The sequence below is a fragment of the Trichomycterus rosablanca genome, chromosome 12 (assembly GCF_030014385.1).
Source record: "Trichomycterus rosablanca isolate fTriRos1 chromosome 12, fTriRos1.hap1, whole genome shotgun sequence".
In the NCBI taxonomy this organism is placed as follows: Eukaryota; Metazoa; Chordata; class Actinopteri; order Siluriformes; family Trichomycteridae; genus Trichomycterus; species Trichomycterus rosablanca.
Window position 1 is genome coordinate 35,816,646 of NC_085999.1, and position 16,075 is coordinate 35,832,720.

The following is a 16,075-nucleotide window of genomic DNA, read 5'->3' on the forward strand; positions in this document are numbered from 1 at the left end:
CAGTCAGCGGTGGATCTTTAAAAAGATCCATGACGTGTATGGACAAGTGTGTTTTTTGACGTGTGCCTTAATATTCATTGGTGCATGAATGTTAGATCTGTGACACTCTATTTTAAAAAAAGAACATTTGTGCCCAGGTGGCGCAGTGGGATATTCCGCTAGCGCTAGAGATTCTGGACTGGATTCTGGATAGCAGACACGTCTCTGCTAGGGCGCTGTGTGAGGACCCTGATTGGCAGAAAGAGAGGCACCTGTGCAGAGTGCATGGGTGAAAAAGGGTTCCGCTAAGGGCTGCGTGCCGGTTGGAGGAGGCGTGAGCAGCAAAATACCCACCTGGACTGCAATCAGGGATCCACCAGCAGTGGAAGACAAATTGACTAAGCTAAATTGGGAGAAATAAAATAGAAAAATGAACATTTATTGCCAGTAAAGATGTTGTAGGTTAAATCAGCATAAAAACTATTAGGTGAGAGTTGTTCTGTCCAAAATGCTCCATAAATGAAACTGTGAGATTTACAATAGAGGAATGAACCCACTTTTATGGACTTAAATGGTTTTAAAATGAATAAAATTATATGAGGATAAAAGTTTCTGCACTTTTTCAAACTCTATTTATTAAGAATTTATAATTATAACAAATGACTATCACTTTCTACACGGTCACCTTCCGATGCATTTTTCCAGCATCGTACCAACTTTTCAATGCCATCAGCAAGAAATGTTTTTGGTTGAGCTCGTAGCCACTGATGCAGCACTGCTTTCACAGAAAAATCTTCTTCCTCTTAAAGCTTCTTTGAGTGTCCAACAAAGTGTAAATCAGATGGCGCTAAATCCAGACTATAAGCATATCTCGGTCTCAGTCTCTCAGACATGACCAATTACTACTCCTCTTACTACACCCTCACCGCTTATAACCAAACTATAAAAGTGCTGAAACTTTTTGAAGATCCCTCGTACTCATATGACAGTTTAGTTTTTCACTGGATCTTTTCTCCACAGATGCTGTACTATGTGAAGGATCTTGAGGCCACGGTCTTGTTCTATCAAAGCTTACTGAAAAAAAATGGCAAACTCCTCATCATCCTGGACACCGGTGAGCTAAAATTTATATGTGGTGGATAGTCCTATGGTGGATAGTTTTTTTGTTTAGCTGCTGCCTAATTCATAAAGGTTAACACACTTTTTTCATTCGTGTATTTTTATTAGCTTATACTTGCATATAGTACAGTTTAAAACAGTTGAGGACTGCTTCTAGTAACCAAGAGTATGAACTGGGTAATGTCTGTTCAAAGCTGTATAGTGTTGAATTGTTGCTGGGACGTTGTGGTGTCGACTATTTTTCAGACATGTCTTTAAATAGATACACAAGGTGGTCATTTATTGTGGATTTGACTTGGTACCATTTTGTGCAACCAGAGTACTTTGAGAGATTTTTGCCACTCTAACCTCCTTTTTACTTTTTTAAAGTTCTGCTTGTTTTGGTGCTCTGATGAACGGCCCTAGAACGCTGAGCGAGCAGATCCACATGTACCTTCTAACCACTCACTTACTGTCTTAACCACTTATCCACGCGGGGGTGGGGGGATTGGGGGGTTTGGACACGGTAACACCCTGGACACACACACACACGTACATGTACACACCCATTCACCTACAGGGCAATTCAGTGTCTCCAATTAACCTGACTGCATGTTTTTTGGACTGTGGGGGGAAACCGGAGCTCCCGGAGGAATTCCACGCAGACAGGGGGAGAACATGCAAACTCCACACAGAAAGGACCCCGACCGCCCCGCCTGGGGATCGAACCCAGGGCCTTCGTGCTGTGAGGCGACAGTGCTACCCACCGAGTCACCGTGCCCACTTTCTAACCATTCTAAACAATAATCAATCGTTTGCTGTTGTCTGTGCAGAGGACAGCGGGTGGAACCAGTTCTGGAAAAACTTTCAAGTTCAGCTGTGCAGTAAAGATAGTAACCTATGTACTACAGCAGAGGACATCAAAAGCATCTTAGATGTCAAAGGAATCACCTACCAGAGCTACAGAATCATGTCCGAGTTAGACATCACCAAGTGTTTTATAGCTGGAGACGAGAAAGGCGAGCTGCTGATGGACTTTCTGACTGAGACGATGGATTTCAGTAAGAAAGTCTCTCCAGAGTTGAAAGCTGACATGCTGGAGCTTCTTAAACATCCCGACTGCTGCCGAAAAGAAGACGGCAAAATCATGCTTAACAGCAGCTTGGAAGCATTGCTGATTGACGCATAGTGGAAAATGTAGCATTTGAATAAACCTGGGTCCTTGTATTACAGGTTTCTAAGCATTCTATTTGTTTACTGACTGCACCATGATTATTTTTGGATTGGATTTATGAAGTCTTCCTACTTGAACACTATCTGTCACTTAAAGCCAGTGTGGTCTGTTTGTTGTGGTCTACAGAGGTCTTTCCTGTGATTTTATGAATTTGATCATCTTCATATTGAGTTGACGTCCCATCTTTTCACTCTGTTTAACTTTATTTATCGTAAATAACATCTGGGTTGTAATAATATACAACACTCACCTTCGATTCTTGTGCGAGACTGAATCACAGACGTTATGTTTTATCTGATAGACATGACGAATGTGAATGTTCCATTGCATTAATAAAACAGGATTGCAGACGATTGTGTTCATTGTGTTGACATTGACTTGCTCTTAACAGTCCCTGTGTAGTGTGGGTAAAATAAAATTACTGTACATTGAGTTCATAGTTAACCACATTAATTAAACAAATTAACTGGAGGGTTGTGTGTGTAAAAGAATCAGCTGCGCCCTCAACACCGGAAACTAAAAACATATGAAAATCTATTTAATCGTATATTCTAGCTGGGGTTTTAAGACCCGAAACAAAGGTGTATAAATCAGAGGGTGTTTGAAATGAAATTCAGTATAATGTTTGTTTGTTTATTAGGATTTTAATGTCATGTTTTACAGTTTGGTTACATTCATGACAGGAACGGTAGTTACTTATTACACAAGATTCATCAGTTCACAAGGTTATATCAAACACAGTCCTGGACAATTTTGGATCTCCATTTCACCTCACTTGCACGTCTTTGGACTGTGGGAGGAAACCGGAGACACAGGGAGAACATGCAAACTCCACACAGAAAGAACCCGGACCGCCCCATTTGGGGATCAAACCCAGGACCTTGCTGTGAGGAGGCAGTGCTACCCACTAAGCCACCGTGCCGCCCCACTTCACTAATTAAACGAACATTTGATTATCAGTTTTTATTCTATTTAGATTTACTCAATACTAATTCAGTTAGTACAATTCTTTACGTTCTTATTGTAGCACTCAAACAAATCAAACAAAAAATGTTTGACCGTTTCAGAATCCATCATGAGTAACATTTCACTATAATTACACTACCGTCTAATATAAAATCATCTCATTTTTAAAAATCATAAAAATATTTATATACCTGTAGTTAAAGTTTTAACTTTACATACACATGTAAGGGACATGTACAGTGCCAGGATATATCATTGGTCCTATTCTGATTTATTTTTATCTTAATAATTGCTTGTGCCAACTTTAGCATTATATGCATAGTGGATGTACATATATGGACACAAGTATTGGGACGCCCCCTTCTAAATATTAAACAGATGTGTATCAGCTTCAATAACTGTTAACAGGTTTACTACATATACCAAAGAAAATGTTATGCTTCCAATACTGCAGCAACAGTTTAGGGAAGGCCTTTTCCTGTTCCAGCATGAGTTAACAGCTTCCAGCCAAAATCCAGACCTCAATACTACACTATATGGCCAAAAGTATTTGGACACCTGACCATAAACTTTTTGGACACTACCTCTATGTGACTATCAGCTATAACAACATCCACTCTTCAGAGAGGCTTCTCACTAGACTTTAAAGTATGTCCATGGGAATTTGTGCCCATTCAGTTGAAAGAGCATTTGTATGGCTGATCACTGATGCTGGTCATGAAAGGTTTAGTTCATGAAAGGACACTGGACTTTCCTCATGTCTTTAAAGAGATTGCTTTGTGCACAGCAGCACAGTCATGTTGGAACAGGAAAGAGCCTTCCCTAAACTGTATACATATATACATTTCCTTTATATAACTGATTTATTTTAGCAACTGTTGTGGCTTAAACATGTTAATTCAATAATAAGAATGGATTACCCAGGACTACCATGCTGTACATGTCATTTATAAGTGAAACAAAACTATTATAACAAACATCTCAATACATCAGTAACTACAATGTCAAAATAATCTAAAATACTTTATAATCACATTTTAAAATCTATTTTAAGACATTTCTGGACTATGGGTCTAGAACTAAGGCCTCAAGGTTGTTGTTAAACATGACTCTGGAATCCACCTCCTGGCTGCAGTCGGGGTGTTTGAGAAGCTCCAGAACGCCGGCCTTCAGCTCAGGAGAAGCATTTTTACTGAAATCCATCACCTCGGTCAGGAAGTCCAGCAGCAGCTCGCCTTTCTCATCTCCAGCTGTGAAACACTCTGTGATGTCCATCTGAGACTGCAGCTTAAAGCTTTGGTAGGGGATGGTTTTGGCATCTAAAAAGCTCCTGATGTCTCCCATTGTGATACACTGGCTGATCTCACTTTTGCACAGTTGAGCCCGGTAGGTTTTCCACAACTTGCCCCAGCCGCTCTCTCCTGAGGAGGAACAAAGTAAAAAATCATTATTTAATACACATCATTATTCTAAAAAAGTTTACACAAATAGAGAGGTGATTAAAGGAAGGTAGTGTGCAGAAGGTTCTTATTTATATTTTGTGAATGAAGGAGAAACACTCAGACATTCTGACTTTATTAAGGAAGAAGCTTACTGCACTGAACAATATTACTGTTTGCTTAGGTGAGCCCTGAAAAGGAAGACAGGTAGAAAAAGCATCATGTCTTCCTCAAAGGTGTCAAGATCTTTAAGTTAAAGTTTGGTGTTCCTGAGATTTGTCTTCAACCTCCCAAAAATAGCCCAGATGACCCCCTTTCTAAAAGTGGCAGCTTGGTAGTGCAAGGATTCGATCTTGGAACCACACCCAGTCATTCATCACTACTAAAGAACAAGTGGTGGAATCAAACATCCAACCACATTACTGTTGTTATTTCATATCAAGTACTATTGTAGAATATAAGTATTGGGACACCCCTTCTGATTATCGAAGTCATGTGTTTCAGCCACAATAATTGCTAACAGGTGTAATAAATCAATTATATAAAGGAAATAATATGCTTCCAACTTTGCAGCAACAGTTTAGGGAAGGCTCTTTCCTGTTCCAGCATGACTATACCCTGATTAAGACATAAAGAAATGTTCAGTTCAAAGAAACTCCAGTGACCTGCACAGAACCCTCACCTCAACACCACTAAACAGCATTGGAATGAACTGGAACATCACTTGAAGCTTTCCTGACCATCAGTGCCCAGCCAAACAACGGCTCTTTTAACGGAAAGGGCACAAATTCCTACAAACATGCTCTATGGGAAGCCTTCTCAGAAGAGCGGCTGCTGTTATAGCTGAAAAGATCACATTTTAATAACGTTTGTTTTTGAATTGGGATGTCCAACAAGCTCATGGTCAGGTGTCCAAATACTTTTGGCCATTCAGTGTAATTTACAACAAGCCAACACCTTCATTCCTACAGCTCACATAAGCCGACATCTGATGCTAGAACAGAAGCACAGAAACATCTGCTGAAGATTTGCACACAAACATTTAGCCCAATCAGAATAAATTTCAAATATTCATCAATTATTTAGCTTATTGTGTTTAGAGAAAGAAGGCATGAGCATATCAATTTAAAAACACAGAGTATAGTGGTGGGATGGTGGAGTGATTGTGCTAGAATTCATTATTAGTGGATAAAATAGAAAGAAAGTTGTGCACTGATCAGCTGACGTTCACTTGAATTCCCCGGCCGAGCTTACGTTCCAGGAGTCCAGAATCAGCACCTCCATATCGCTGTTGAACAGAATCCTGCCGTCCACCTCTCGGCTGCAGTCAGGATGTTTGAGAACGTTTAGGAAATCTGCCTTCAGCTCTGAAGAGGCGTTCTTACTGAACTCCACCACCTCGGTCAGGAAGTCGAGTAACAGCTCTCCTTTCTCATCTCCGGCCGTGAAACACTCAGTGACGTCCATTTCAGAGGGTAAGCTGAAGCTCTGGTAGGGGATTCCCTCGGCATTTATGGAGTTCTTAAGCTCTTCGGTTGTAACACAACCACTGAACACCTGATCACGAAAGCTTCTCCATAATCCCCGCCACCCACTATCCCCTGCAGGAAGCACAGCCAGTTAGCAGCAGCGGCCCTGTATTTAGTTTTAGCTTTTAAAGTACCTTCACGCTACACCTGTATGTGCTCTTGGATAGAATTGCAGACTGAATTAGGTGAGACTGTGTAACTGTGAATAAATCTGATGCCATTTACCTGTGACCAGGATAATCAGAAGTTTACCGTCCTTGTTCAGCAAGCTTCGAAAGAACGAAACCGTGGCCTCTGGATCCTTTACATAATACAGCATCTGTGGAACATGAATCAATGTGAATGAGCGTCTGTCCCTAGAACTTTGCTTTTAAAATACAGTGTGTTGGGATGCTCAAGCCCTGGCCATTCATCAGCCAGGCTAATCAGCTATTGTTACACTATATGGACACAAATATTGGGACACCAGTGAGATGCTTTCAGCTTCGTTTCAGCATGTCTGAGCCTCTGTACACAAAGGAAGCGCTATAAAGACATAAAGAAAAGCTCAGTTTAAAGGAGCCCCAGTGTCCTGTACAAAGGCCTGACCTCAGTCCCACTGAACAGCTTTGGGATGAACTGGAACATCAACTGAGGCTTTATTTTTAACTCTTTTGACTGTTCTTTTGTTTGAATGGGCACAAATTCCCACAAACATACTTCAAAATCTTGTGACAAGCCTTCTCAGAAGAGTGGCTGTTATTCTAGCTCAAAAGATCACATAGAAGTCACTCTATTTTAATAGCATTTGATTTTGTAATGGAATGTCCTTTAGGCTCATGGTCAGGTGTCCATATACTTTAGGTCATATAGTGTACCTCAGTTTTTACTGAAGTACCCTTCCTGGCACAATGTTCTTTATTTTTAAGGGTTCTTCACCTTCCAATGGCTAGGCTGTTCAGTCATCCCCCATCAGACATATCCAATCACGTCTGTGTAGATGCCCGACTGGCCGATAGCACGGCTGAGATTCAAACCACAGATCTCAGCTAGCATATTTTACTGCTACAACATCCGAGTGCCCTACTGTTCCAAACATCCAGTTTATAAAAAGCTTGTTGCAACTGTTCTTCATTTGCTAGAACTGACATTATGATGTTCTGAGATGTTCTCATAGTTCTACACAAACCTTAAAACATGGAAATCTGACTCTGGATCATGCACACATGTTGGTAACCCTTCACACCCTTCAAGATGGGTTTGGTGAATAAATGAAAAGTATTTTTAAACAGGTAAAGAAAAGACATATAGAAGAACCTGAATCATGTGAATGAAGTCCATCTTCTTGTCAGGGTTTCTCTGCCTCCAGTCGCTCTCAAACTCAGATGCTGTCATCTTATTCCACTTGAAGGTGATGTGTTCCAGGCCAGGAGTGTCCTTCACTAAAACTACAACAAATATGATTCCAGAAGTCAAACGAGGCAGTTCGATTACAGAATAACAAACCACTGAGTTGCAGACCGCTGGGTCCTGCTACAGTCTGTCTTTCCTTTCTATCCCCCAACAGACTTTTAGTCTTGAGTCAATTTCTGGCTGCATCTCAAATCACATCCTTGTGCTACACTGTGTACTGAATGGACATACAATACACTGAATGGCCATAAGTATGTGGAGACCTGACCATAATCTTCTTGGACATCCCATTTAAAAAACAAACAGTATTAAAATAGTGACCTCTGTGTGATCTTTTCAGCTAGAACAACATTCACTATTCTGAGAAGGCTTCTTATTTCTGTGGGAATTCTTGCCCATTAGGTCAAAACAGCATTTGGCTGGGCACTGATGCTGGTCAAGAAACCCCCAATTCATGTTCCAGTTTATTCATCTGCAAGTCCACATTACGTGCGGGCTGCGCTAACTGGTTTGGTTTGGGTGCTGCTCATGCATTGCTGGTTCTGATGGTTCCCTATGTTTCTGATCGCTGCAGACGGCCAGAACAGCCTGTCATATTGTGAAAACCAGTTATGATTTATGTGCTGTCACTGTTCTGTTTATTTTCTTTGTTGTGACTGTGGAAGTTCTTGTGTGTTTCATTTGTTGCTTCGGGGCTTCACCACGTGATTTAAGTGTGGCTACACTGCCGTGAAGCTATGGTGAAATATTTTTAGATTATGCATTTATTTATATACTATAAACAACAAGAAAATCCAGATGTTTGGGTTTGTACCTTTATACTTGTAAACCATGTCATCACTGGGCTCCACCACCTCGTTGTCCACTTTGGCGTCAGGATGCTTTGCATGCAGGTGGGCAAGCATTTCCAGATCAATCACACCTAAAACAAACGGTGCCAGGTTACAAACGTTTGGTACTGATGTGTAAAATAGTCATAATAGATTTACTGCATTTAGCAGACGCTTGTATACAAAGGGTGTGTTCGAAAAGCTAGTGTGCTGTCTACATAGGCAGCATTTTACGTCATCCTGTGCGCGCTCCCGAGAAAGAGGCTGTTCGAAATCCTAGATGCCTTAAAATCCACACTTCTGAGGCATCTTATTATTTCAATGTTATTTTGGCTCAAGAACGAGTGAGCATCGAACGCTGCCTTAGTGATCAAGACAATCCCAGCATTCATGGCTGACGGGGCGGAGAAACGAATGGAGTTATTTTCAAACGTAAATAAAATATTACTGATTTTTAACTTGTATAAACTTGTACCGAGTGTTTTTATTTGCAAGTTCGGGCTTGTCAGGAAATGTAACCGTTATCGGTACATGAAGGGAGATGTTATATTGACGTTAGCGTGCTGTGCTACCTCAGTTTATTGGTTTTAATGGCGAGATGCTAAATGCTAAACCCGATGGAATCGCTGTCTAAGTAGTGCGTTCGAATAAGTCACTGACTTATTAGAATCCTCTCTACTAAGTCAGCTGCCTATGTAGACAGTAAGACAGCAAGGCAGCTCCCTAGGTTTTCGAACACACCCAAAGTCTAAGCAATTGAGGGTTAAGAGCCTTGCTCAAGGTGGCAACCTGGGGTTTGAACCAGCGACCATCTACTTACTAGTCCAGTACCTTAACCGCTAGGCTACAACTGCCACCACAAAATCATTACAAAAAAAGTGCTAGGACAGCAGGAAAAATGTAAATAAAAACAGACAGTATTAAATTTCATTTTCATTAAATGCTTTATCCTGGTCAGGGTCGTGGCAGGTCCGGTTCCTTTGAAAAACACTGGGGGCAAAGCAGGAATTCCCTGGACAGGTAGATGCAGCAATAAACTGCGTTCACTGACGAGAGTTTTCTGAAGGATTCCAGACACTTGGCTGTGGTTCTATTCATTATAAAAACATGTTGACTCTTCTAAATCTTTCAATAATGTTATGGACTGTAGACAGCAAATCTCAATTTTTTTGCAGTTATGCATTAAGAAACCTTAATGTATAAACTGGTGGATTTTTTGCTGATGCTGTTTTTTTTTCCACAGTAGTGAACCATGACCCATTCTTGTCTCGGCTGTTACTGATTCATCTGTTCCAAAACAAGTGTTTTTTATTATTCCACTACATTAACCTACTGTCTCAAACTGGAATTGGGTTTGTATTATATAATGAATTATACCTGATCCACTTCCAACACCCATCACATTCAGAGTGGCTCTACCTCCTCCAACACTGCAAGCACCAGAAAAAAGAACATGTTAAATAAAGCACTTGGTTTCTGTAATTTTACAATCACAGTAAACAAACAAACAAACAAAAACTGCCTTCATTCGTCCATTTATTGTCTGTTTTTCCACTGCTTTATCCTGGTCAGTGTCGTGATGGGTCTGCTTTACTGGGTGAAAGACAGGAAACAGCCTGGACAGGTCATCAGTCCATCACAGGGCAAACACAGTTACATACACATTAACACACACTCACACTTAGAGCAATTTCTAGTAGCTCCACTTGGCCTGACTGTATGTTTTTGGACCCAAATGAACTCACATGAACACAGATAGAGCATGCAAACTCCACACATAGAATAGAATGCCTTTATTTGTCATATACCGTATACATATACAGATGTACAGTATGACAAAATTATTTCTTCGCATATCCCAGAGCTCAGGGTCAGCCATCGTACGGTGCCCCTGGAGCTAAGAGGGTTAAGGGCCCAACATTGGCTCCATGGCAGAGATGGGATTCAAACTCTCAACCTTTCAGATGATAGCCCAAAGCTCTACCCACTAGGCTACCACTGTCCCTAATTCTACCCCATCCAGCTGAGAAATCAAACCCAGGCTCTATATTACATATATAAAAGTATTCAGAAAGGATTCAGACCCCATGACATTTTGCACATTATTGTGTTGTGGGTTAAATTTTGAATAGACAGAATTACCATTTTCACCAACAGTATACATGTAATCACCCAGAATGATGAAGTGAAAACATTAAAGAAGATCAAAAACTGAAATCTTTTATTTACCAAAGTATTCAGACCCTTTGTTGTGACCCACCAGCTGCTTAAAATAGCCCTTACGTTTCTAGAACTTGTCTGCAGTAATCTGAATCGTTTAATATACTTTAATATAATTTACTGAGAGAATTAAAAAACAACGAGCACTGTGTGAGGGAGTAATCCCCCCTTAGTTAATAAATCAACCAATTAACCGAATGTATTTAATGCTTAGATTTACTCAGACTCCACTTATCCAGGTTTGATTACTGCAGCTCTAATGAACCTAAACACCCCTTAATTAAAACCGTTTTACGCCGCTCAGGTGGCGCAGCGGTAAAAACACATGCTGCAACCAGGGCTGGATTCTGAGTACGTGGTATTGAATCCAGCTCTGCTTCACCGGTTCGAAGCTGAGTGGCTGTATGAGCAACGATTGGCCGGTTGCTCAGTCGGGGGGTGGGACAAAGAACCGGATGTGGGTCTCTCTCTGTCAGAATGTGATTACGACCTCTGCCGGCTGATTAGAGGCGCCTGCACAGGAGATGAGGAAGAGTGCCCTTAGGGTGTGTCTCTCCGCATGCAACGCTAGGTGGCGCCACACTCATCAATGTGTGGGTGGCAAAAATGCATCCGGCTGCTGCTCATGTTTCGGAGGGAATATGGGTTAGCTTCGATCTCCTCGGTCAGGGCAGGGTTCGGCATAGACAGAGAGGAAGCACGATGCAAATTGAACAATTGGATGCGCTAAAGGGGGAGAAAAAGGAAAAAAAAAAAAAAAAAAAAAAAAAGTTTTACCAATGTAAGGTAGATAAACACTCAAAAAGCAACACAAATAAATCACAACAAATGTGACCGTTTTATCCTGGTCAGGGTCCTGACTGGTCCAGTTTCACAAAGAAACACTGGTTGCAAGGCAGAAATACCCAAGGGCCATCCGGCTGGGCTGGACGCCTACATGAACAGCGATGGCGGCTGTTCATACAGGATGGGAGCCAGGTAGGGACCTCATAACTGATGCAATTACGACCTCTGCTGGCTGATTGATGCTGCCTGCACAGAGTCGAGGGATAATGCATTGATCAGGGTGTGGCTCTCCGTACACAATGCTGATCCGCATATGAACTCGCCTCATGTGGGTGAAAGATCCAGTCGGCTACTGCACACGTGTCTTGCTCTCCTCAACCAGAGCTGGGATCAGCATCAATGGAGAGGAAGCGTAATGCGATTGGGTAATTGGACGTGCTAAAAGTCGTGAGAAAAAGGGGAGAATAAATACCCAAGGGCACCAGTCCATCGTGGGGGGTTCGGCCACACACACTGCCCCCATTGCAAAAATAGCCAATCATGTCTGTGTAGAAAGATACACTATGCTTGATGTATTCCTCCACCACTCATGCCAGCGCATATACCAGACAGTAGGAGTCACTGTTGTTGCAGCAAGTAGGTCAATGCCCATCTGCCACACCTTCCTCAGACATGGCAAATATGGCGCCTGCCCAGGCATGCTGGCCCACCCTGCTGCCCCACCCCAGCACCCCTTCAACACATTTACCAGCTTTCTTGATGACATGTAATCCCTCTAAGCACTAAGTGATTACGTACCCAGCCAGGATGTCGGGGAGCTTCCCATCGATGAAATCCTTCATGCTCTGGTGTTCAGTGGAACGTTCCAGAAACAGGTTGAAGGACTTCAGATATCTGGGGTAATCATCCACCAGGCTTCTAAGATTCCCAGCCATTTTTTGTTTCTGAAACACAATGACAAACGTTCTTCATTCGGGGTTGCTTTAAAAAAAAAAAAAAAAAAAGAACAACATTTGCTTAACTGATACAGTGGTGTGAAAAAGTAAAAACACACATTAATTTAATTAGTTACAAGGAAACATAGAAACGCAAATAAACGAGTTATACAAGAAAATATAAGTGTTGCCAAAATGTAATGTTTTGCATATGTTTATTTTTTCACTGTTGCTACTAACGGGTTTGGCAACACCTGAGCCCGAGCACGAGGACCTGGATTTAGACCTTGGATCTGATCAGTGTCTGTAATGAGTTTGGTATGTTCTCTTCATGTCTGTGTGCATTTTCTCCAGGTTCTCCAGTGTATGATACAATTAAATCATTTATACGAATATCCCAGCTTGTTCGTAAGCTGGGGTCAGAACACAGGGTCAAGCATTGTACGGCACCCTAGGAGTAGACAGGGTAAGGGGCCTTGCTCAGGGGCCCAACAGTGGCTGCATAGCAGAGCTTGGATTTGAACCGACAATCTTCCGACTGATAGCCCAAAGCTCTACCCACTAGGCTACCACTGTTCCGGCAAACTGAAATACAGTCACTACAGTGGAACAATGTAAAATGTAGGGCATGAACATCATCGCTTTTCCACAGTAACATGTAGAATACCTGTTCACTCATTCATTCACCTGTTCACTCATTCATTCACCTGCTCACTCATTAATTCATGCATTCACTCATTCATTCACCTGTTCACTCATTCATTCACCTGCTCACTCATTTATTCACCTGTTCACTCATTCATTCATGCATTCACTCATTCATGCACCTGTTCACTCATTCATTCACCTGTTCACTCATTCATTCACCTGTTCACTCATTAATTCATGCATTCACTCATTCATTCACCTGTTCACTCATTCATTCATGCATTCACTCATACATTTACCTGTTCACTCGTTCATTCACCTGTTCACTCATTTATTCACCTGTTCACTCATTCATTCATGCATTCACTCATTCATTCACCTGTTTACTCATTCATTCACCTGCTCACTCATTTATTCACCTGTTCACTCATTCATTCACCTGTTCACTCATTCATTCACCTGTTCACTCATTTATTCACCTGCTCACTCATTCATTCATGCATTCACTCATTAATTCACCTGTTCACTCATTCATTCACCTGTTCACTCATTCATTCACCTGCTCACTCATTTATTCACCTGTTCACTCATTCATTCATGCATTCACTCATTCATTCACCTGTTTACTCATTCATTCACCTGTTCACTCATTCATTCACCTGTTCACTCATTCATTCATGCATTCACTCATTCATTCACCTGTTCACTCATTCATTCACTCATTCATTCACCTGTTCACTCATTCATTCACCTGTCCACTCATTCATTCATGCATTCACTCATTCATTCACCAGTTCACTCATTCATTCACCTGTTCACTCATTCATTCACCTGTTCACTCATTCACCTGTTTACTCATGCATTCACTCATTCATTCACCTGTTTACTCATGCATTCACTCATTCATTCACCTGCTCACTCATTCACCTGTTTACTTATGCATTCACGCATTCATTCACCTGCTCACTCATGCATTCACTCGTTAATTCACCTGTTCACTCATTCATTAACCTGTTCACTCATTCATTCACCTGCTTACTCATTCATTCACCTGCTCACTCATTTATTCACCTGTTCACGCATTCACCTGTTTACTCATGCATTCACTCATTCATTCACCTGCTTACTCATTTATTCACCCGCTCACTCATTAATTAACCTGTTCACTCATTCATTAACCTGCTCACTCATTCATTCACCTGTTTACTTATTCATTAACCTGTTCACTCATTCATTCACCTGCTTACTCATTCATTCACCTGCTCACTCATTCATTCACCTGTTTACTTATTCATTCACCTGTTTACTTATTCATTCACCTGCTTACTCATTCATTCACCTGCTCACTCATTCATTCACCTGTTTACTTATTCATTCACCTGTTTACTTATTCATTCACCTGCTCACTCATTCATTCACCTGTTTACTCCTTCATCCGAACTAAACTGACAGCGTGAATGAATCCCGCGCGGTTTCCACACTGTATGAGCTCAAATCACATGACTACACGTACACAGAACGGAGATCTTTCATTGTTATTAAGTACAGTATATAAAATACAGCATGTACCGATCACACTCACTCACTCACTCACTCACTCACGCGTTCATTCACACACCAGACAGAAGAGACCGGGAGCTCACCGTCTGTTCACTCGCCTTCAGTCATGTACTCACGGCTGCAGTGACTACTGTTGCTCTTCCGATCACACCGGCACACACACACACACACACACACACACACACACACACACACACACACACACACACACAGACACACACACACACACACACAGACGGCCTTTCCCAAACCGCTCCCTCCTCACTAACACTCCACTACAGAGTCACACTCCATATGAAGTCACACTCTGTGCTGTGATGGGAGCTTCCAATTAAGGGGAGGGTATAAATTCAGGAGTCAACTTTGGGACGCCCTCTTAGCGTTTGAGCGGAAGAAGGAAGCTGCCGTCACCATGGCTACAGATCGACGCTTTGCTCGCCTCGCTGTCATGTCTTGCGCTCCGTTATCATTTCAGCATCTCCAAGCGGGAATACGAGCTCAGGAGACGCAAGCACCTGCTACTTTATAACTAGTATAAATGTATAGTTATGTTTTAATTCTCCAAAAAATGGTGTTAAATATGATAATAATGTTATTGATAGTATTGTTGGGGTAAAATAATTTTGCCATTTATGAAGTTTAAGTTCACCGATCACATATTTTATTACTTTCTTTAAAAAGACTGAAGAAGACTGTGCCTAAATTTGCTCTAACACTTATGAGGAAACCTAATATCATATTTTACTGAAAATGATGTTGGAACCTATATTTGTAAGGTGTTTCCTCTATTCTCCTTTCTTAGCTGCACTTCCGTGGAGTGTGGTGGTTGAGTGTGCTCTGGTGTACACTCGCTGTTGGAGGGGTGTATAGTGCACTCCCCCTCCGTCCTAATTACTTTGGGACAGCCCTTAATGTGGCGAGCACTCCACGTGAACGCGCAAACGGAGGCGGAGTGGAGAGGCGGAGTGGGTAGGGAGCGGATTGGGATTGGGGGACACACACACACACAAATTCTGACTCAACCTCTGCTGCTGCTGTGTCCCAATCCAAACTCCCCCCTTCACTCGCTCACTTCTCCTACAACTAAGCCCCGCCCCCATACCCAGCCCCGCCCACACATCTCCTCTTAAAGACGCAGCACCTTTAAATAAACGATGCAGGTAAAATCCACTCAAAACTAATCAAAATTAATCATTTATTTTATATAGCAGCACTTCTAAAGACCTCTAGACCACACAGAAACACCTGAGCTACAGTTTGAAATCTTTACTTCTAACCAAATTAGTTTTGATTACTTAATAAATGTTTGCTCGTCTGTTTCTTAGGATTTTAACGTCATGTTTTACACTTTGGTTACATTCATGACAGGAACGGTAGTTACTCATTACACAAGATTCATCAGTTCACAAGGTTACATCGAACACGGTCATGGACAATTCAGTGTCTCCAATTCACCTCA

General features: G+C 41.7%; 2 protein-coding genes across 3 annotated transcripts in view; one reads left to right on the top strand and one right to left on the bottom strand.

The window, feature by feature from the left end:
* Window positions 1-2,656, top strand: part of LOC134324056 (histamine N-methyltransferase-like) — an 81,460-nt gene extending 78,804 nt beyond the window's left edge. The window contains exons 6-7 of the mRNA XM_063005708.1: window positions 1,000-1,093; window positions 1,911-2,656. Coding sequence (XP_062861778.1) covers window positions 1,000-1,093; window positions 1,911-2,266 — 450 coding nt within the window. The 3' untranslated portion in view covers window positions 2,267-2,656. The remainder of the gene's footprint in view (window positions 1-999; window positions 1,094-1,910) is intronic.
* A 285-nt stretch (window positions 2,657-2,941) lies between these two features.
* Window positions 2,942-15,415, bottom strand: LOC134324131 (histamine N-methyltransferase-like). Of its 2 annotated transcripts, none has more exons than XM_063005808.1 (7): window positions 15,380-15,415; window positions 12,272-12,417; window positions 9,845-9,897; window positions 8,452-8,559; window positions 7,542-7,672; window positions 6,471-6,564; window positions 2,942-4,698 (listed from the first exon to the last, which is right to left on the bottom strand). In XM_063005808.1, exons 2-7 carry the CDS (start codon window positions 12,406-12,408, stop codon window positions 4,343-4,345), a joined length of 879 nt encoding a protein of 292 aa, XP_062861878.1. In that variant the 5' UTR covers window positions 12,409-12,417; window positions 15,380-15,415; the 3' UTR covers window positions 2,942-4,342. The 2 variants fall into 2 exon arrangements, with proteins under 2 accessions (XP_062861878.1, XP_062861877.1); XM_063005807.1 differs by lacking the exon at window positions 15,380-15,415 and adding an exon at window positions 14,700-14,989.
* Between the last annotated feature and the right edge of the window lie 660 nt (window positions 15,416-16,075).